A 21618-nucleotide genomic window follows, 5' to 3' on the forward strand; every position below is an offset into this window, starting at 1 on the left:
TATCTTCAACAGATGACAAGTTTATTTCAACTCAAATAATTTACAGTTGCACTGGAGAAATGTTTTGGTCATCGTTACCTTTGACCCCTTATATTCACATTTAAACAGAGGAGCTATTCACTGGGATGGTGCAGCAGGTTAGTGCAAAAGGCATAATGTGCTGCTATAAGAATTGAAGGAAAACCAGGTCAAATTTAAGGTCCGGGTGAGAACACATAACTAATATCCTGTGCTGTGAGAGTAAGGTCAAATTCATATCTAACATACCTCCTGTACCATAATACAAAATGTTGGTGATCGTTTAGTCAACTATACTACATACAGGGTGTGACGAAACCCAGGGACACATTTGGCAAGCTAAGCCCGATGTGATGCCTATGGAGATCATTCTGAATGACGGGATGATGAGCATGATCTGAAAGCAAAACAGGCAGACCTACAGCCATCTACATCGAGGACAAAAACAAAGTAATATTAAGGCAATCTTTCAAATGGGCAGGCATTTCTCACAGGGAAGACAAGGACAAAATCATAGGCATTACAATGAATGTTTGCTGGGCTGACAAAAAAAATGCTTTGTTTGTCACCCATCAACCCAGGACACAGTCTTTACTATGTACTTATGAAAAGACATACTACAATGTAATATATTCAGCTCTGACTGAAAGCACTAGACAAAAAGGATTTAGATGCACCCACCTACAGCTGCATAGTTTAAACCTTATCATGAACTAACAAGAGAGGAGATATCAGTGGAATTAATGCAGTTCTATGGGGGGGGGGGGACGACGACATTATTGTATGCCACATTCGGTTAGCTACTGAAGGAAAACCAAGTTGATATGACAGCACCCTTAAAACCCATTTCAAGTGAAATCCGAAAACCAATTCTAAAAATGATAAGGGATCCATTCAATCATTCTCAAATAAAAGCTAGGATCATACTGACATGTTTGAGAAATTGACAGATGAAAAATTGCAATTTAAAAAAAGTAATTGCAACCAGAAAAACAACAATATAATGAAAATACTATTCTGTCAAAACAAAACTGGAAATTAAAGTTTGGGGTAAAGGCTCATTGACAAAACTAAACTAAACTAAAAAAGAAAAGGTACATCACATTCCAAATTGTTTGGAATAAATGTTTGTACATTTAGTTATCATAGTTGTAATGTTGGATCGCTGCTGTAAATTGATTGTGAAGCTTTTACATTCATTAAGTATATCAATAACGGAACAAATTGAAAAAACAAAACAAAAAAAAAACAGAGGTGAATAAAAATTGATTAATCGTTGCCAGTGAAGAGCTTTGTCATATACAATAAATCATTCCACAATTACACACTTCTCCATTACCAGAACCCACATTAAAAACAATAGTGCTTAAAACAGAGCACAAACAACTTTTAACATGCATTCCAACTTTCAATTACTCAAGGGCCTACCAGTCGTCAGCATACACTAAATTCAAGGAAAAAGAGCGTTCTTTCTGCTATGCATGACAAGCTTAGATGTCAGAAGTATCACAACACTTGATTTAAAGCAACAAGCTTATTGGAAGAACATAGGAGATGGAGGTTGACATTTTGTTGCTACCAATCTTTCTTGAAGTTCACTTGACATAGACAGGCCTCTTGTCAGTTAAAATGTAACTTCCAGGTGCTATAAAAGGCGTGTGGCCTAAAACACTCCTGAGGCGGTTAAGCCGGCCTTCCACACACAGAGACACAATTGCAGGACTTTCAGAATGCAAGGAAGGATAAACCACTCAAGAATACACAAGTGAATGATGAAGAAACTAAAAGGGGAAGAGAAAGGCAGCGAAATCTTATTTCAGTGTGACAAAGGCCCGTTGTCATGAGGAAACCAAAGACTTTTCACCATACACACATGAAGACACGTAGGAACTTGTATTACCCAGACTGGATTATGTGAGGGTCAAATGTGTGACGAAAATGGGACAAAGACTGGTGACAATGTGGAAGTGCAGTTCCCATTCAGTCAATTTTGCGTTAGGACTTCTAGCTTTGCTGATATTGCATTTTGGAATTTTGTCACCAATGGCACGGGGGGGGGGGGGGCTCAGGCAAACTGTTTCTGTACTGAATTCATGAGTTCCTACAAATATTTACACAGTAGATACAGGCACTTATATGTCTTTGGTTGGAGTGATCCAACATTGCAGAAAAATGCATTCACAGAGCTGTACAGCCCAGTATTATTTTCAGGGTTCAGTAGGCAACTGGTCTTTTTTTATTTTACTTCATCCTCGGTTATATTTCAGTTCTGATGGCGATCCTAGAGTTCTTCTTACCCCTCTGACAAGGCCACCTGAGAGGAGAGAAAAAATAAATTAATGCCGCTGCAGAATCATCCCTCTAAACGACCAGTCTGTCACAGCGTGCAAATGAGGACCCTAGGGATGTTATGCTGAATAACAGCTTCCGAATGAGCCAAGTCAACTGTAAAACAGGAGCAACCAGAGTTTTGTAGTGCTCAGTCATGTCGGAATGCTCCGTCAGATACTGTAATCAGACACCTGGAATTTCAAGTTTTAATGTCACATGCACAAGTATATATATATATATATAATGTGTGAGTGAGCAGATTGACTGAGTGTGTGTGTCGGGCCTGTGAGTGTGCATAGAGTCAGTGTAAAAAGAAAAAGTCAATAAGGATGACTCCGTATGTGTGGCTATTTTGCTAGCTATTTATCAGTCTTATTGCTTGGGGATAGAAGCTGAGAGCCTGTTGATGCCAGACTTGATGCACCGGTACTGCTTGCCGTGCAGAAGCAGAGAGATTAGTCCATGGCTTGGGTGGTTGGAGTCTACCAATTTTCCAGGCCTTCCTAACACACCACCTGATATGGATGTCTTGGATGGCAGGGAGCTGTGCCCCAGTGATGTACTGAGCTGTCTGCATCACCCTCTGTAGCGAGGGGCTATTGCCATACCAGGCAGTGATGCAGCCAGTCAAAATGCTCACAATGGTACATCTGTAGAACTTTGAGAATGAGGGACCATGCCAAATTTTTTCAGAATCCTGAGGTGGAGTCGCTGTCGCCATTTTAAGCCTTTAGTGATTTGGATACGAGGAATTTGAAGCTCTGTCAATGTGGGCATTCTCACCCCCTCATTAGCTCCTTGGTCTTAATGATGTTCACGGAGAGGTTGTTGTTCTAGCACCACACTGCCTGGTCACTGACCTCCTCCCTGTAGGCCGACTCATCATCGCCAGTGATCAGGCCTATCACTGTCATGTCATCAGCAAACTTGATGGTGATGGAATCGCGCGTGGTCACGCAGTCGTGGGTGAACAGGGAGTATAGGAGGGGAATAAGCACACCCCTGTGGCACCCCTGTGTTATGGGTCAGCGTGCCGGAGGTGTTAAACATTAAGCAGTAGTCAATGAACAGCATTCTCATAGGCATTCCTCTTATCTAGGTGGGTAAGGAGTGTGGAGAGCAATTGAGATTACTTTATCTATGGATCTGTTGGGGCGGAATGCAAATTGAAGTGGGTCTAGGGTGTCTGGGACAGAGTTAATGTGTGCCATAACCAGCCTCTCAAAGCACTTCATGATTACAAAAGTGAGCGCTACAGGGCGGTAGTCATTGTGGTATGAAGCCTTAAGAGTTCTTTGGGGATTACAGACTGGGACAAACGTGGGGATTACAGACGGACAAGGAGAGGTTGAAAATGACCGTGAATATGCCTGCCAGCTGTCCTGTACATGAGCCGAGAACATGCTCTGGAATACCGTCGGGTCCTGTGGCCTTGCGGGTGTTAACCTCTTGAAACTCTGGGGGCGCTTTATCATTTTTGGATAAAAAAACGTGCCCGTTTTAAGCGCAATATTTTGTCACAAAAAGATGCTCGACTATGCATATAATTGATAGCTTTGGAAAGAAAAAACTCTGACGTTTCCAGAACTGCAAAGATATTCTCTGTGCGTGCCCTAGAACGTGAGCTACAGGCAAAACCAAGATGAAACGGCATCCAGGAAATCAGCAGGATTTTTGAGGCTCCGCTTTCCATTGTCTCCTTATATGGCTGTGAATGCGAGAGGAATGAGCCTGCCCTTTCTGTCGTTTCCCCAAGGTGTCTGCAGCATTGTGACGTATTTGTAGGCATATCATTGGAAGATTGACCATAAGAGACCACATTTACCAGGTGTCCGCCCGGTGTCCTGCGCCGAAATTGGTGCGCAAACCTCAGCTGCAAGTATTTTTCCATGGAATTCAGAGAAGAAAGCAGGCTTCCACGAACGATATATCAATGAAGAGATATGTGAAAAAACACCTTGAGGATTGATTCCAAACAACGTTTGCCATGTTTCGGTGGATATTATGGAGTTAATTCGGAAAAAGTTTGACGTTGTTGGTGACTGAATTTTCGGTTCGTTTCGGTAGCCAAATGTGATGTACAAAACGGAGCGATTTCTCCTACACAAAGATTCTTTCAGGAAAAACTGAACATTTGCTATGTAACAGAGAGTCTCCTCATTGAAAACATCCGAAGCTCTTCAAAGGTAAATGATTTTATTTATTTGGTTCTGGTTTTTGTGAAAATGTTGCGTGCTAAATGCTACTTAAAATGCTAAGCTAGCTTAGCATACTCTTACACAAATTAGTGATTTGCTATGGTTCAAAAGCATATTTTGAAAATCTAAGATGACAGTGTTGTTAAGAAAAGGCTAAGCTTGAGAGCAGGCGCATTATTTTCATTTTATTTGCGATTTTCAGAAATCGTTAACGTTACGTTATGCTAATGAGCTTGAGGCTATAACTGGATACAGGTTTTTTTCATAGCCAAACGTGAACAAAACAGAGCGATTTGTCCTACACAAATAATATTTTTTTGAAAAACTGAACATTTGCTATCTAACAGAGAGTCTCCTCATTGAAAACATCTGAAGTTCTTCAAAGGTAAATGATTTTATTTGAATGATTTTCTTGTTTTTGTGAAAATGTTGCTGGCTGAATTCTAGGCTTATAGCTATGTTAGCGCTCAATACTCTTACACAAATGCTTGTTTAGCTATGGTTGAAAAGCATATTTTGAAAATCTGAGATGACAGTGTTTTAACAAAAGTCTAAGCTTGAGAGCAAATATATTTATTTCATTTCATTTGCGATTTTCATGAATAGTTAACGTTGCGTTATGCTAATGAGCTTGAGGCTATAAATAGAATCCCGGATTGCGCGACGCAAGAAGTTAAAGACCTTTTCTCACATCGTTCTCGGAGAGCGAGATCACCCAATCCTCTGGGTAGGACGTCCCTCACACCTGGCACGATGTCGTTGTTGTCAAAGCGTGCATAAAATGCATTAACCTCGTCTGGTAGAGAGGCATAGCTGGGCAGATCACGGTTGGGTCTTCCTTTGTAATCTGTAATGGACTGTAGCCTCTGGCACATGCGGCGGGCGTTGGAACCTGTGTAGTATGATTCCACCTTATTCCTATACCGTCCTTTTGCTTGTTTGATGACTCTGCAGAGTTCATAGCGGGACTCCTTGTACTTATTCCGGTCCTGTACTGTTGCTTCAAGATAGTCTACGATAGCTCTGTGTGCAGTAGCACCAACCTCAGTGTTAATACAGGGCTTTTCTTTGGGGAAGCAGCAAACCCTCACCGTGGCGACAATGTCGCTGATCCATTTTCTAATGAAACCGGTGACAGGGGTGATGTGGGGTCCTGTGTGGCTCAGTCGGTAGAGCATGGCGCTTGCAACGCCAAGCGTCGTGGGTTCGATTCCCACTGGGGCCACCCATATGCAAAAGTAGTGGCCCCAGCCGACTTGTAAGTCGCTTTGGACAAAAGCGTCTGCTAAATGGGATATATATAAACTCATCCATGTTAAAAACATATTCCAATCAGCGCTAGCAAAGCAGCATAAGCTCCGATTCTGGTGACCATTTCTCAACGGAGAGTGTCACAGGTACTTAATGTTTGAGTTTCTGGAAGCAGGAGTACAGAGTCGTGATCTGATTTGCCAAATGGTGGACGAGGGTGGCCTTGTATGCTTGCTTGTGGGCATCACTTGTCTTAGTGAAGCAGAATTAACATAGCTGGCAACCAGAAAAGCAGCATCTGGATGTAGATTTTCTTGCTTGATTATAGCCTTGTACAGTTCACTAAGTGCCAGCTTGCTATTTTTCTTATCCTGAGGTGGAATGCATACAACAGTCACGATAACAGCTGAAAACTCCCACGGGAGGTAGAAGGGTCGGCATTTATTGGTTTTATTAACAGAATGACAGTTCTACCCCAGAGACTCAGCAATATATCTTTTCACACTGTTGAATGTGATATAAAAGGTGACTAGCTGTGTTGTGCTGTGTATTATTGCTCTGTATTGCATTCTGTTGTACCTTATCACTCCAGGTGAAGATTCCCCTAGATACAGATCTAGGATCAGCTTTGCCTCCCCCAAACCTCAACCATTAGTGGTGGAAAATTCTAAACTGACCCAATATCAGTGTCTAAGGGCAACTTCACCCTACACCTACCTACCTTTTCAGCGCAAAAGTCTGGGTTGGTGGTTGTCCGTACTTTTCCTGGCCGGCCCTTGATAACAGCATAACAGAACATGGTGATGACCATCACAAAGAGGAAGTAGCTGGTGTGCATTAGGTGCAGGTTGATGAGTGAGCGGTCGTCCTGCAAAAAGAGAGAAATAGCCTCAGTGCCAGATAAACACTACCTCATGAAGGACGACATACTGCATACTGTACTTAGAAACTGGCTATTTTCTCTAATAGCAACCCCCCCCCATGTATTGTTCCTGTCATTTCAAATATAAATAATGTTTTAGGAAAACTGGTTGGTAATTGAATAATGCCATTGGTCCCCTAGGATAAATCTGGTTAAAGTCAAATGTAATTTAATTGCAAATTGTGCTTCTGCAATATTGCTCTATCTTTAGTCAGTTAGAACATATTAGCTAATGTGCACTTGGGGATTTAGATTTACAGTTTCCATTATGAATGCATTATAAAATTGAATTGGAGAGAACACAGAAGGATGATAAAAATAAAAATCACTCATGATATGAAGTTACACATAATTAAACTAGACAAGCGCCTACCAAAAACAGTACTTAAATGGACTCATTTTGATTACGTACACTACATGGCTAAAAGTATGTGGACACCGGCTTGTTGAACATTTCATTCCAAAATCATGGGTATTAATATGGAGTTGGTCCACCCTTTTGCTGCTATAACAGCCTCCACTCCTCTGGGAAGGCTTTCCACATTGCTACGGGGACTTGCTTCCATTCAGCCACAAGAGCATTAGTGAGGTCTGGCACTGATGTTGAGCAATTAGGCCTGGCTCGCAGTCGGCGTTCCAACTCATCCCAAAGGTGTTCGATGGGGTTGAGGTCAGGGCTCTGTGCAGGGCAGTCATGTTCTTCCACACCGATCTCAACAAACCATTTCTGTATGGACCTCGCTTTTTGCACGGGGGCATTGTCATGTTGAACCAGGAAAGGTCCTTCCACAAACTGTTGCTACAAAGTTGGAAGCACAGAATCGCCTAGATGTTTTATTTTTTTATTTTATTTTACTAGGCAAGTCAGTTAAGAACAAATTCTTATTTTCAATGACGGCCTAGGAACAGTGGGTTAACTGCCTGTTCAGGGGCAGAATGACAGATTTGTACCTTGTCAGCTCGGGGGTTTGAACTTGCAACCTTTCGGTTACTAGTTCAACGCTCTAACCACTAGGCTACCCTGCCGCCCCAGAATGTCATTGTATGCTGTAGCTTTAACATTTCCCTTCAAAGGAACTAAGTGGACTAGCCCGAATCATGAAAAAAAAAAACAGCCCCAGACCATTATTCCTCCTCCAGCCAACTTTATGGTTGGCACAATTCATTGGAACAGGTAGCATATATGTGCCCTACCTCACTAATGCTTGTGGCTGAATGGACGCAAGTGCATGCAGCCTTCCAAGAAGAATGGAGGCTGTTATAGCAGCAAAGGAAGGACCAACTCCATATTAACGTCATGTTTTTGGAATAGATGTTTGACGAGCACTTTTGGCCATGTCGTGTAAAAGGCGTTACTCTCAAACGTTCTCAGTCTAAACCCTCAGCAAGGTTATCCACAAACACAGGCTGCGTCTGAAATGGCACCCATAGGGCACTGGTTAAAAGCTGTGCACTAGAGGATACGGTGCCATTTGGGACTCGGACATAAAACAGCACTGCTGCAGACAGTGGCTGCTGACTCACATCTGGCACGATGACGGTCAGCTTGGGGTTGAGGGTGTGGTACACCTTGCCGATGGCTCCTTTGTAACACCAGAAAGGGTTGTAGTCCTGCGTGTACTTGGTGTCCGAGTCACGGGCCGTGGTGAAGATCTTGTACCAGGACGTGGCGTTGGTGTAGGTCTCTGGGACACAGTGGGGCGGTTGCCTGGAAGGCAACATTTAATAAACTTGATAATCTTGCCCTGTTCAATTCTATTTTATTATGGTAAGGAGACGTGGTCATGAAAAATCTCTTGGTTCTATGTTAAGACTATTTTGTTTGGACCATGAAGTTCTGCACCAATGCTTAGTACTCAGTGTGATAAAACTTGAAATTAATACAAAAGTCTCCTTGTACAGTAGTACAACTGATATTCTACGAACAGTGTGCACTTAGTTATCAGTGTTACTAATGTGAGGTTATTCACTGTCATGAGCAAATGACTGATGATTCCATCAATGTCAAAAGTAATTATAATATTTCTCTATACGTATTACAAGATTGCCTAAATGAAAGTCCAACATTGACTATCAAATACAGGTCTAGTCATGAAATACAAAGATCATTTAGTATATGGATGCATCACAATTCAGGGGTTTAGAGGCACTCACACTGTGACAGGGAAGACGTTGCTGGCAGCAGTGATGGTCATACAAGTGCTAAACACCACTTGTTCACAGTGGCCGTGCAGCACGCACTCATCAGAATTCCATGACGCTGGCAGTGTGAAGGTGATGTTCATCTCCTCGTGGGCATCCCTGCCTTTGAGGACACACACACGTAAGCAATGTTCACTCTAAGATGCGTGCAGCTCCCCTCGGACTGCCACACAGAATAAGATTGAACTTCACTCAACTTTCTACAGTTCTCCCCTTTAGTTAACACTGTCAACATTTCGCTCCACTTTGGGAATTGTGAATGAGTCAACGCAATAGCCACTCTCAATGTAATATACCGAAACAAAAACTAACTACGCAAGATTTAGTACGCAAAAATAACTGTGCAAGAGATGTTCTTATAGGTAGTGCCATTAGAATAGGATTCTATTACACTGACAGGCAAGTCAGTACTCTACACAGACCGGTGCACCATAACCAATCAGAGTTGCAGTAGGCCTATATGCAAATAGGCATTGCCATATATGGATGTGCCATTCACTTTGAACTGGACTGTGTTTAGGCTACAGGATGAGCGGGTCGTGAGTAGATGCAACTCTCACTTTGATCTCAAAACAAGCGCATGTAGCCATGTGTACACATTTGTTCATATTCTTTGCTAGTTAGTGAGTTATTAGCCCAGTTATAGCTCATTTATAGTCAACAATGGAGATTGGTTGCTTCCAACAAAAGCACAACATGTGCACATTTCTAGCCATCTTTGTAAAGCAAGACAGGTAAAGACCTTTGTGTCTTAACTTAAGGATTGGAACCTTCTAAAAAACCTTTTTTTTGCCTAAAATTACATACCAAATCTAACTGCCTAGAGCTCAGTACCCGAAGCAAGGATATGCATATTCTTGATACCATTTTAAAGTAAACACTTTGAAGTGTGTGGAAATGTAAAATTAATGTAGGAGAACATAACACATTAGATCTGGTAATAAAAAAGTGTTTATTTTTCATCTTCGAAATGCAAGAGAAAACCCATTATGACATAGGACTCTAGTCACAATTTCAATTTTGACCAATAGATGGCAGCAGTGTATGTGCAGTGTCAGACTGGTCCAATGAACCATTGCATTTCTGTTCAAAATGTTGTATTAAGTCTGCCCAAATGTGCCTAATTGGTTTATTGATACATTTTCAAGTTCATAACTGAATTTAAGCTTTCTGCCCATATCAGATATGCCTACGTCCTGGGAAATGTTCTGGTTACTTACTCCGTCATGCTAATCACATTAGCGCACGTTACCTCAATCGTCCCCCGGGAGGGCGGGGGGTTGAGCATTGATCCAGTAGAGGTTAAAAGGGACAGTGTTGTATTTTGAGACAGCCAATAAGGTAAGTAGTCAATAGGCAGCATAATGTCTGATTCTGTAAAGTAGTTTCTTGCATCAAACACAACATGTTCAGTCACCTCCTTGTCTGAAGGACAAGTGGATAAACAGGTTAATGGCAAGCCCTGCATGTTTTTGATTTTCTTAGTCTCATGGAATGTAAGCATTGAACACCACAGAATGGCTGCTACCGTAGGCTGAATGATAGAACGGGGATGTGTTTTTCTCAATTGTTTTACTTAGTAGACATACATTATGATCAAATAGCCACAGTAGCCAACTTGCCAACTAAAATGTAAAGCTAGTACAGCCTCACTGTTCACAGTTAACATGCACCGGAAGTTGCAGAGTTTGCTCAGTGCCAAAATTAAGGAAATGTTGCTTGTAAGTACTCCTGACAGGTAAAACAGCATCACAGTTGGCCCCTGGACATGTAAAGAATGTGCAGTTGACAAGAGCTCCACTGTAAGGAATATGACATATGTCCTGCAACAGCCCATTTAGCCTCCATCGATATATGTAATTCAATTCACATGTAAAGTTGTATTTTGGGGGGAAAACTAACGCTGACTGCAGGGGTTTTTCTGTCATTGAAATCCTTGGGCAGGGCAAAAAAAACAATTGGGATGGAAAAACACAGAGTGTAAACGACTTAATCAGATATCACACAACAACACGTCTGCCACGCTGAGCTGCAACATTGGTGCCCCTCAGGGGTGCGTGCTTAGTCCCCTACTGTACTCCCTGTTCAGCCATGACTGAGTAGCCAAATACAACTCAACGCCATCATTAAGTTTGCTGTTGACACAAGTGGTAGGCCCGATTACAGAGAACGATGAGACAGCCTATAGGGAGGTCAGAGACCTGGCAGTGTGGTGCCAGGACAACAACCTCTCCCTCAATGTGAGCAAGACAAAGGAGCTAATTGTGGACTACAGGAAAAGGCAGCCCGAACAGCCCCCATTAACATCGACGGAGCGGGTTGAGAGTTTCAAGTTCCTTGGTGTCCACATCACCAACGAAATATCATGGTCTTCTACGGCAAATGTTTATTTTTGTGCTTTTCTTATAAACTCATTTCTTTGTTCATGCAAGTGGCTGACTGAACGAATCCTCACTATCAGTAGCTGCAATTTGGCAGTATGCCCAGACCTTGTTTTTACGAACGAAAGAACTCAGTTAAAGGTCTCAGCTTAGAGAGAAGAAGCTTCATGAGGTATTGGTCGGTCACATGAATGAAACAAAATGGTAATGATCAATTAATTATGCTAAATCATGCAAATATAACTTCTCTGCTTATAGCCATATATAAGACAACAGCTGCGACTGCCCAGGCAGAGCTCCTGATTGACATGTGTACTATGGCGCATTGAGTTGGTTGGAACCTCTCCAGCATGCTGACAAATAAACAATGATTCAATTAAGATTGACTTAATGTCCCTGTGTAAGAATTTCCACGACAGTCCAAACACACCAAGTCAGTCGTGAAGGAGGCACAACATATTTTCCCCATCAGAAGACTAAAAAGATTTGGCATGGGTCCACAGATCCTCAAAAAGTTCTAAATCTGGCCCATCAAGAGCATCCCGATCGGTTGCATCACCGCCTGGGAAGGCAACTGCTCGGCATCTGACTGCAAGGCGCTACAGAATATAGCACGTACACCCCAGTACATCACTGGGGCCAAGCTTCCTACCATCCAGGGCCTATATACTTGGCAGTGTCAGAGGAATGCAGTACGGAGGGCCATGTCTAGGACCAAAAGGCTCCTTAACAGCTTCTATCCCCAAGCCATAAGACTGCTGAACAATTAATCAAATGGCCACTCAAACTGTTTTACACTGACCCCCGCCCCCATTTGTTTTTAAACTGACCCCATCCTCCCATTTGTTTTTACACTGCTGCTACTCACTGTTTATTATCTATGCATAGTCACTTCACCCGTATCTACATGTACAAATTACCTTGACTAACCTGCACAACGAATCGGTACCGGGACCCCATGTATATAGGCTCGTTATTTTATTGCATTACTTTTTATTATTTTTTTTACTTAAGAAAATATTTACCAAATAAACTAAACGCTTTCTTGAACTGCATTGTTGGTTAAAGTCTTAAGTAAGCATTTCACATTTAGGTTGTATTCGGTGCATGTGACAAATAAAATTTGATTTGATGTATGTACAAAAGATAATGGACCTCTCTATATTTTTTTATAATATAATTTGAGAACTAAAAATTCTCAAAATAAAAGCTAGACAGTGAGGGATAACTGAAAATTCCAAGAACAATGAATTTGACAGTATTGATTATATTATTATGTTTGAGCAAAACTCAGCACTGTTTTAAAAACGGTAAATTTCTCTCAGCTCCTTGGCAGAATATGTAGAATAGCAGGAAATTAGCTTCAAATCTAAAAATTATTATCTCAGCTTCATGGAGAAATTTGTAGAATTGCAAGAAACTGGCTTAAACTATAAATGTCTTTACACTGCCAAGATGATGGCCTCCTACCATGTCCCCTGCCACCTAAGCCTCTTTTGATCCAGAAAACACTGGACTGCAAACATACATATTCAAACAGTCAGACAGCTTTGAGACTGGCCTACTATGCCCATGCAAAGCCTGCAGGTGACGTGCACGGAGAAGGAATTTGGCATTGATTTCTAATAATCCTTATGTTGACTATACAATGCTTCACTGTTCACTCCCACTGAGCCACTCTTTAAGCTCCCCGTGAAAAGTGGTAACTCAAAACCTGTCGATAAAGGATTTACTGAACCACCAAAGCACTGGCTAACAACACTCAGACTCCTGAGGAGTTGTAACAAAAACACAAAACAAATGCTTACACAAAGGATGGCTACTTACAGTCATAAAGCCACCGCTTTCCTGCATCCACTTACAGGTGAATCGAACTCACAACTAAATAAATAATGTATTGGCTTGGACAGTCAAATAACACACTTCAACACAGAGGGGCTTTTTTAGACTTTGCATCCACCATAGTTGCTGGACCTGTGCTGAAAAGGACAATGTGAAAGAAAACATTTAAGCAGCTCGGTACGAGCTGTGTGAAAAGGATTAATGCACATAGACCTTGTAACGTGGAGGAAGAAGGGACTGAAGACACAAGTGGACTCACCGGCCAGGCCGACCTGTCCCACCAGCACGGTGGCGTAGAGGTGGGTGATGTTACGGGAGTAGCCCCCGAAGGGCCGCAGTGGGTCCAGGGTAAGGGTGATGGGAACAGAGATATTGATCGGGCCCGGGTCCTCCAGAAGCAGTGGGGCCTGGGTGCTGGAGCGCGCCTGGCCACTGGTCACCGTGCTTTCGGGCGTGGTTGACTCGTTCAAGCTGTGCTTGAGCGTCTCATTCTCTGATACGCAGAAGTCAATATCGTTGAAGCGCAGAAGGAAGATGTTCCAGTCCTGGAGAAGGGGAGGAGACTGAGTCATGCATCTATCCATCTGTGGCTCTGCTGTTGAATAGCACAGCTTATGGCTGTTGACTATTTTTAAATAATCACCAATAATATGGTTAGGTTAAATTGTGACTATCAAGTCACACTTCAAGAAATTAGTTCAGCTAAATGAGCTAATAACTTTGATGTATGACAGCCATGTATAGTTCAGCTTCAGATATCAAGAAACCTCCTTCTGCATGGGTTTTGTACATGTTCCTATGACAGCATCCGTATTGATGTACCAGTGGGAGGCGTGTCCCTCCTACCTCAGTCATCTCTGGGGATTTGATCTCCTTGATTTTGAAGAAGTAGCCGATGGTGAGGAAGGCGATGGCCACGGCGCTGACGCTGACCATAAAGATGACCAGTGGCGGACGATTATTGATGTAGCTCCTCAGGTTCTCCAGAGGATTTAACAGGTACACCTGCAGACAGACAAGGCATGCACACCTAATTTGGTTTCACTATGACTCAGGCTCATACAATGCCAGGTCTCAACTCATCAAGCTTGATGAAAAGTGTCAAAGACAAACACAATGGACACAAATACTCAAAGGCATTTGCTGTGTGGCTAACTGGAGAAAATAATGAGCTTGAGATACTGGCATAAAATGTATGAAAAAACAGCATGGTTGATTGACTCAACTGGGGCACAGAGAGGGATTGTTTATGACAATCATTAATTGGCATTTACTCCACATAGAAGTGTTTTTCATGGTTCAAGAAACGTATTGCTGCAAAGAGGGAAGAAACAGTATCAGAGCTTGGCATTCTTGTCAGAAAACAAGCGAATTAGGTGGCGTGAGGTAATGAGAATGTCTACTTACCTTTTTCATCAAAGACATGAACACACATCTGACATAACTCCATAGTGAATTGCGTGAGTACATCCCTGGGCCCTCAACAGGGCTGCCAAACCACTACGCACGTTGCCAAAGAGAAACTACTGCGCTGCTTCCCCCTTCTTTGCATACAGCGAAAAATAGATGCCTGAAAGTCAATGTCCTTAGTTCAAGCTCACACTAAAATGGGGTGCCATGCAACCTTGCATAAGACCTGAAAGACAAGGGATATTCCTGTTGAAACATGCTGCACACACTCTGTTGTTGTTTATTACTTAAGGATCTATTTTAGCCTCATCACAGGCTGCTTGTTGGCAAGGTCTTCGGGATCCAATTTGACAGAATATAGAAGGCATGAATGACAACAATGTACCTTGGTTAGTACAATTCTAGTTGAGTTGGTTTACAATGCTAACTAGCTAGCTCCCCATCTACCAAGTAAAGTAGAATTACATGACTAACGTTAGCTAGCGCTGGTTGCCATATTAAAAACGAAAATAATACACAAACGTTAGCTAGTAGTTAGCTTGTTAACGTTAGTTAATTCAATGTCTTGTGTCGATGTGAGTATGCTTTAACGTTAGTTATCTAACTAACGTTATGGCTGCAATTAGTTAACGTTAGCTAGCTAACGCGTTAAATACAATACATGAATGGCAATATACTGCCACTGGTAATTATTTTTGGCTAGTTAGTTAGCTAACATAAGGATTGCAAGCAACCGAGTTGATTATTTATAAACTACCTAAACTAGCTAACTTTAGCCAAAACAATCAACATTTAAAGCAGATGGTGTACTGTAACTAACGTAGTTATGCTAACGTCGTCAGCCATCTAGCTAGCCAAATACACAGAGACTGGTATTAACTAAAGTTAGCCATCTGAACTATAGTAAAAGGCCTTACTTACGTGGGGTGCATGGCGTTAGCTATATCGAACACATGTTAGCAATAGATAATAGTTAAATATAACAAAAACTCACCATTTTCTCAGCGCGCACGAAGTTAGCAGATATTATGTGGCTTCGCAGACGTGCTAACTAGCGCGCGCTACTATACTTGCTAGCGGAGTGTCTAGTCGCAGAGTCCAGGGAAAAGTAAAGACCGGAGAATGGGGACAGTCGGGATTTTAGTTTTGAAATAACCACTTACTCCTTTCCATTATTTGCCTATCCCAGCGAGGCTCAAATGTTACACATCTGTTTGTTTATTAACCTTGTTTTACTCGGTCGTTTCCCCCCCACTGCGGAGATGTGTTGCTAGTTTTACGTACTATTTTAATATTCTGAAGAATTTACGCCAAATTTCTCCATAAGTGCGTTCACAAGCTACACATTTAGCGTATACGATGACAGAGCATGTTCAGAGTGTTTGCACGTTTTCATATCCGGAATTACGTCACGACCACTTTCTCTCGAATAGCTTCCGAAAATATAGCGGCATTATATATTTTCAAAAACTTGAAAGCATAACAAACTACCATGGATAGTTTTTCAAAACTGTAAAGTTGAAGTGCACGTAGACCATGTAACCATTTAGACATCTCACATTACAGTGGACGGCTTGCTAGGTTCTTTCTGGACATAGCTACTGCTAGCTGCAGAGCTAGCTCTGTGCCATGGTTGTTCTCAGAGATGGCATGTGTCCTGGATTGAGTGAAGAATTGGTTGTGGCTTTACGAGCAGCAGACATTACAACAGGTACGTGGGTTTTAATCAATTTGTTTACTCTGGTTAATCTAGCTAGTTGATGTGGCAATGTTGGTATGACAAAGTATTGAAATACAATAATAATACAATCAAAGTTGCATTATCTTTTTTTAAGTGGAAGATCTGGTGTCATCAGATACAGAAGACCTTGCTCAAAAATGTTCCGTGTCCTATAAGGTAAAACATGCATGAAGTAATGCATTTCTATAATCATTATGTGATCTTGCAGACGTTGATTCAACTTTGATCTAACTTTATTAAACGAGCATCATGACCATTCGCCTGAGAAGGGTTGTGACATGAAGGAGTAGTGCTCCGACCGGTGACGTAGTGACGTTTCTTGGCAGGTTAGGAGAACATTTTAGCGAACCCTAAACCTTTTCCTAATCTTAACCTAATTATCCTAACCTGCTCCGTTAATTCTCCTAATACAGAGGTGTCAAACTCAGTCCATGGAGATCAAGACAACCAGGTAAGGGGAGTTCCTTACTAATTAGTCAACTTAATTCATTAGTCAAGTACAAGGGAGGAGTGAATACCAGCAGACACTCGGCCCTCCGTGGAATGAGTTTGACCTGGTACTAACCTGTTGCGTAAGTTTTCCTAACCTGCTACGAACAAGTTACTTCTGGTTGTAGCTGTATTCCACCTAGTCAGAACCCCTGAGTCGCCGGTTCTCTGCACGTAGAGAATTAACGTGATGTGCAGATGCCTCAGGAAGCTCCAGATCTTTTATTGCTGCAGACAAAATATTCTGATAAAGTTGGATCCGCAACCACTCCGTTTCTATAATGAGACAATGTTACAAACACTTTTGGCCACAGACTAACTTTGCATTTCAGGCCCTGCTGGCTATACGCAGAGTGCTCCTTGCCCAGCACACAGCATTCCCTGTATCAGGTGCTGATCTATATGAAGACCTGCTGAGTTCAACAGCCATCCTCTCCACAGGCAATCCTAGGTGAGAATCTGCACATCACATTGAAGGCCCTACATCGAAACTGTCTGAGGGACTTTCTATCAGCCAAAACCAGTCAAGTGCTTGTAGTCTTGATGAGTATAAAAAAATACAGAAGAAGTCTAGCATGAGACAAAAGTTATTGGATAAAGTCTTAAGGGTTGATAATTACAGTTGAAGTCAGAATTTTACATTCACATTCACCAATTTTTCACAATTCATAACATTTAATCCTAGTTAAAATTTCCTGTCTTGGGTCATTTAGGATCCCCACTTTATTTTAAGAATGCGAAATGTCAGAATAATAGTAGAGAGAATGATTTCAGCTTTTATTTCTTTCATCACATTCCCAGTGTGTCAGAAGTTTACATGCACTCAATTAGTATTTTGTAGCATTGCCTTTTAATGGTTTAACTTGGGTCAAACGTTTCTGGTAGCTGGCATTTGTTGTCCTTAAGCCATTTTGCCACAACTTTGGAAGTTTGCTTGGGGTCATTTTCCATTTGGAAGACCCATTTACGATCAAGCTTTAACTTCCTGACTGATGTCTTGAGATGTTGCTTCAATATATCCACGTAATTTTCCACCCTCATGATGCCATCTATTTTGTGAAGTGCACCAGTCCCTCCTACAGCAAAGCACCCCCACAACATGATGCTGCCACCCCTGTGCTTCACGGTTGGGATGGTGTTCTTTGGCTTGCAAGCCTCCCCCTTTTTCCTCCAAACATAATGATGGTCATTATGACCAAACAGTTATATTTTTGTCAGACCAGAGGACATTTCTCCCCAAAAATTACGATCTTTGTCCCCAAGAATCCCCCCAAATTACTATCTTTGTCCCCCAAAAAATCAAATTAATTGCAAAGTCCCTCTTTGCCATGTTAATGAACTGAAAAAAAACTAAATTTCCACTGCATTTCAGCCTTGCCACAAAAGGACCAGCTGACATCATGTCAGTGATTCTCTCGTTAACACAGGTGTGAGTGTTGACGAGGACAAGGCTGGAGATCACTCTGTCATGCTGATTGAGTTCGAATAACAGACTGGAAGCTTCAAAAGGAGGGTGGTGCTGGGAATCATTGTTCTTCCTCTGTCAACCATGGTTAGTTGCAAGGAAACACGTGCCGTCATCAATGCTTTGCACAAAAAGGGCTTCACAGGCAAGGATATTGCTGCCCATAAGATTGCACTTAAATCAACCATTTATCAGATCATCAAGAACAAGGAGAGCGGTTCAATGGTTGTGAAGAAGGCTTCAGGGTGCCCAAGAAAGTCCAGCAAGCGCCAGGACCGTCTCCCAAAGTTGATTCAGCTGCAGGATCGGGGCAGCACCAGTACAGAACTTGCTCAGGAATGGCAGCAGGCAGGTGTGAGTGCATCTGCACGCACAGTGATGCAAAGACTTTTGGAGGTTGGCCTGGTGTCAAGAAGGGCAGCAACGAAGCCACTTCTCTCCGGGAAAAACATCAGGGACAGACTGATATTCTGCAAAAGGTACAGGGATTGGACTGCTGAGGACTGGGGTAAAGTCATTTTCTCTGATGAATCCCCTTTCCGATTGTTTGGGGCATCCGGATAACAGCTTGTCCGGAGCAGACAAGGTGAGCGCTACCATCAGTCCTGTGTCATGCCAACAGGTATTGCTTCTCAGCCAAGGGAGTGGGCTCACTCACAATTTTGCCTAAGAACACAGCCATGAATAAAGAATGGTACCAATACATCCCCCGAGAACAACTTCTCCCAACCATCCAGGAACAGTTTGGTGACGAACAATGCTTTTTCCAGCATGATGGAGCAACTTGCCAAAAGGCAAAGTGATAACTAAGTTGTTCGGGGAACAAAACATCGATATTTTGGGTCCATGGCCAGGAAACTCCCCAGACCTTAATCCCATTCAGAACTTGTGGTCAATCCTCAAGAGGCGGGTGGACAAAAAAAAAACCCATAAATTCTGACAAACTCCAAGCATTGATTATGCAAGAATGGGCTGACATCAGTCAGGATGTGGTCCAGAAGTTAATTGACAGCATGCCAGGGCGGATTGCAGAGGTCTTGAAAAAGAAGCGTCAACACTGCAAATATTGACTCTTAGCATCAACTTCATGTAATTGTCAATAACAGCTTTTGACACTTATGAAATGCTTGTAATTATACTTCAGTATTCCATAGTAACATCTGACAAAAATATCTAAAGAGACTGAAGCAGCAAACTTTGTGGAAATTAATATTTGTGTCATTCTCAACTTTTGGCCACGACTGTACAGTTGCAAACCATAGTCTGACTTTTTTATGGCGGTTTTGGAGCCGTGGCTTCTTCGTTGCTGAGCAGCCTGTCAGGTTATGTCAATATAGGACTTGTTTTGCTGTGGATATCGATACTTTTGTACCCGTTTCCTCCAGTATCTTCACAAGGTTCTTTGCTGTTGTTCTGGGATTGATTTTCACTTTTCGCACCAAAGTACCTTCGTCTCTTGGAGACAGAACGTGTCTCCAATCTGAGCGGTATGACGGCTGCGTGGTCCCATGGTGTTTATATATACTTGCATACTATTGTTTGTGCAGATGAACGTGGTTCCTCCAGGCGTTTGGAAATTGCTCCCAAGGATGAACCAGACTTGTGGAGGTCTACAATTTTTTTTTTGAGGTCTTGGCTGATTTCTTTTGATTTTCCCATGAGGTCAAGCAAAGAGGCACTGAGTTTGAAGGTAGGCCTTGAAATACACCCACAGGTACACCTCCAATTGCCTCCAATGATGTCAATTAGCCAATCAGAAGCTTCTAAAGCCTTGACATCAATTTCTGGAATTTTCTAATCTGTTTAAAGTCACAGTCATCTTAGTGTATGTAAACGTCTGACCCACTGGAATTGTGATACAGTGAAATAATATGTCTGTAAACAATTGTTGGAAAAATTACTTGTGTCATGCACAAACTAGATGTCCTAACCGACTTGCCAAAACGACAGTTTGTTATCAAGACATTTGTGGAGTGGTTGAAAAACTAGTTTTAATGACTCCCATCTAACTATGTGCTCGAATCATATCAAAATGCAGCACTGTTAAAAGTTTGTTACTTATCAAATTGAACCCCTGGGGCGGCAGGTAGCCTAGTGGGTAGAGCGTTGGACGGTTGCAAAATCGAATCCCGAGTTGACAAGGTAAAAATATGTTGTTCTGCCTCTGAACAAGGCAGTTAACCCACTTCTTCTAGGCTCTCATTGAAAATAAGAATTTGTTCTTAACTGACTTGCCTAGTTAAATAAAGGTAAAATACAAAAAAATGAATTGATCCCCAGATGGATAGGCTAGTAGTTTGTCCCAGGCTATCACACACAGTGCTACTACAAGCATTAGTTTGGCTAAACATATGACAGGGGAAGACCGGATACATACACAACAATGTAAATCACGATTATGTGATGGTATTACAACAGACAGCAGAAGACACATTTCTGTTTCAATGGGCAATTAAGGTTGTGGGCGATTCCTGTTACATTTGCATGCAAAATCTCAACTTTAATGTCTTACAGCATGAACAAACAAAATATATATGAAACTTTGATGTGTGTGTCTATAGTACACCTTGGGGGGAGTGTATATCCCAAAAAGCGGACTTATAAATATTAGCATGCTGGAGAAATATAGCAAATAAGAGGTGCTATGGATGTTACATGAAATGGATAAGCTTTTTGAGAAGAATGAACATATTAGCATAAGTCTGTGAGTTTGTCTTAGGTCAAAACATGGTAAGGCATTTCGAAGGAAGGCTTGGCTGCACACAAACAATAATTTAGAAAATACTGTCATTTCCATTAATACTTTAGGGAGGAAAAACTACTGTTATGGATGTTACACCACACAAAGTCTGAAATAGACATTCAAATCAATCATAACACATTTGTTGTTGTCTGAAACATTTCTAAAATGTCAATTGAAGGCATAGTAATTTAGGACTATATAATTACAGGATAGCCTGAATGCATGCAATTTTCTACGTTAACCCCTTACACTTTGGAGATTATGGGGACATTATCAGACCTAAGGTAAGGACAACAGTTCACCTGGAACAAGACTGAATCCAAATATTACACTTTTGATTGTGTATTTTAAATTTACTGTACCTTTAGCAGCATTTTGTCTATAAAGAAATCTGAAAATACTCTGGATACATTCAGTAACATAATAAGAATATTCATTGATATTTTGGAGTACGTGCAAGATAGAAGGGGAAAAAAAGGTACAAGGGTTTTAGTGAAAGGACTAACTGCTGTCTCCAAGTGACCATACACCTCTCCAAACTGTGCACAGTTCCAAAGTAATTTCAATGCACTTTTATGACAAGGAAAGAGTCTTCAACTATAAGGTGCTTTTTTTTTTACCTCTC

At 41.7% G+C, this 21618-nt stretch overlaps 2 protein-coding genes and 1 non-coding gene across 5 annotated transcripts in view; 2 read left to right on the top strand and 1 right to left on the bottom strand.

The window, feature by feature from the left end:
- On the bottom strand, positions 1-15876 carry tmem248 (transmembrane protein 248). 2 transcript variants are annotated; one of them, XM_064982119.1, is made up of 7 exons: positions 15550-15876; positions 13992-14150; positions 13405-13690; positions 8875-9025; positions 8245-8428; positions 6520-6666; positions 1-2332 (listed from the first exon to the last, which is right to left on the bottom strand). In XM_064982119.1, exons 1-7 carry the CDS (start codon positions 15550-15552, stop codon positions 2312-2314), a joined length of 951 nt encoding a protein of 316 aa, XP_064838191.1. In that variant the 5' UTR covers positions 15553-15876; the 3' UTR covers positions 1-2311. The 2 variants fall into 2 exon arrangements, with proteins under 2 accessions (XP_064838191.1, XP_064838190.1); XM_064982118.1 differs by lacking the exon at positions 15550-15876 and adding an exon at positions 14553-14686.
- On the top strand, positions 5697-5772 carry trnaa-ugc (transfer RNA alanine (anticodon UGC)). Its single transcript has one exon. It is a non-coding gene; the product is annotated as a tRNA-Ala (tRNA).
- rad51d (RAD51 paralog D) overlaps positions 14776-21618 on the top strand; it is a 9933-nt gene continuing 3090 nt past the window's right edge. Inside the window, exons 1-4 of one of the 2 annotated variants that reach the window (XM_064982121.1) lie at positions 14776-14944; positions 16122-16266; positions 16391-16452; positions 17118-17236. In XM_064982121.1, the coding sequence (XP_064838193.1) occupies positions 16185-16266; positions 16391-16452; positions 17118-17236 (263 nt within the window). In that variant the 5' untranslated portion in view covers positions 14776-14944; positions 16122-16184. Of the gene's footprint in view, positions 14945-15955; positions 16267-16390; positions 16453-17117; positions 17237-21618 lie in introns of those variants that run through there. The other variant, XM_064982120.1, reaches the window with a different exon arrangement.

This window comes from Oncorhynchus masou, chromosome 12 (assembly GCF_036934945.1).
Source record: "Oncorhynchus masou masou isolate Uvic2021 chromosome 12, UVic_Omas_1.1, whole genome shotgun sequence".
Classification (NCBI taxonomy): domain Eukaryota; kingdom Metazoa; phylum Chordata; class Actinopteri; order Salmoniformes; family Salmonidae; genus Oncorhynchus; species Oncorhynchus masou.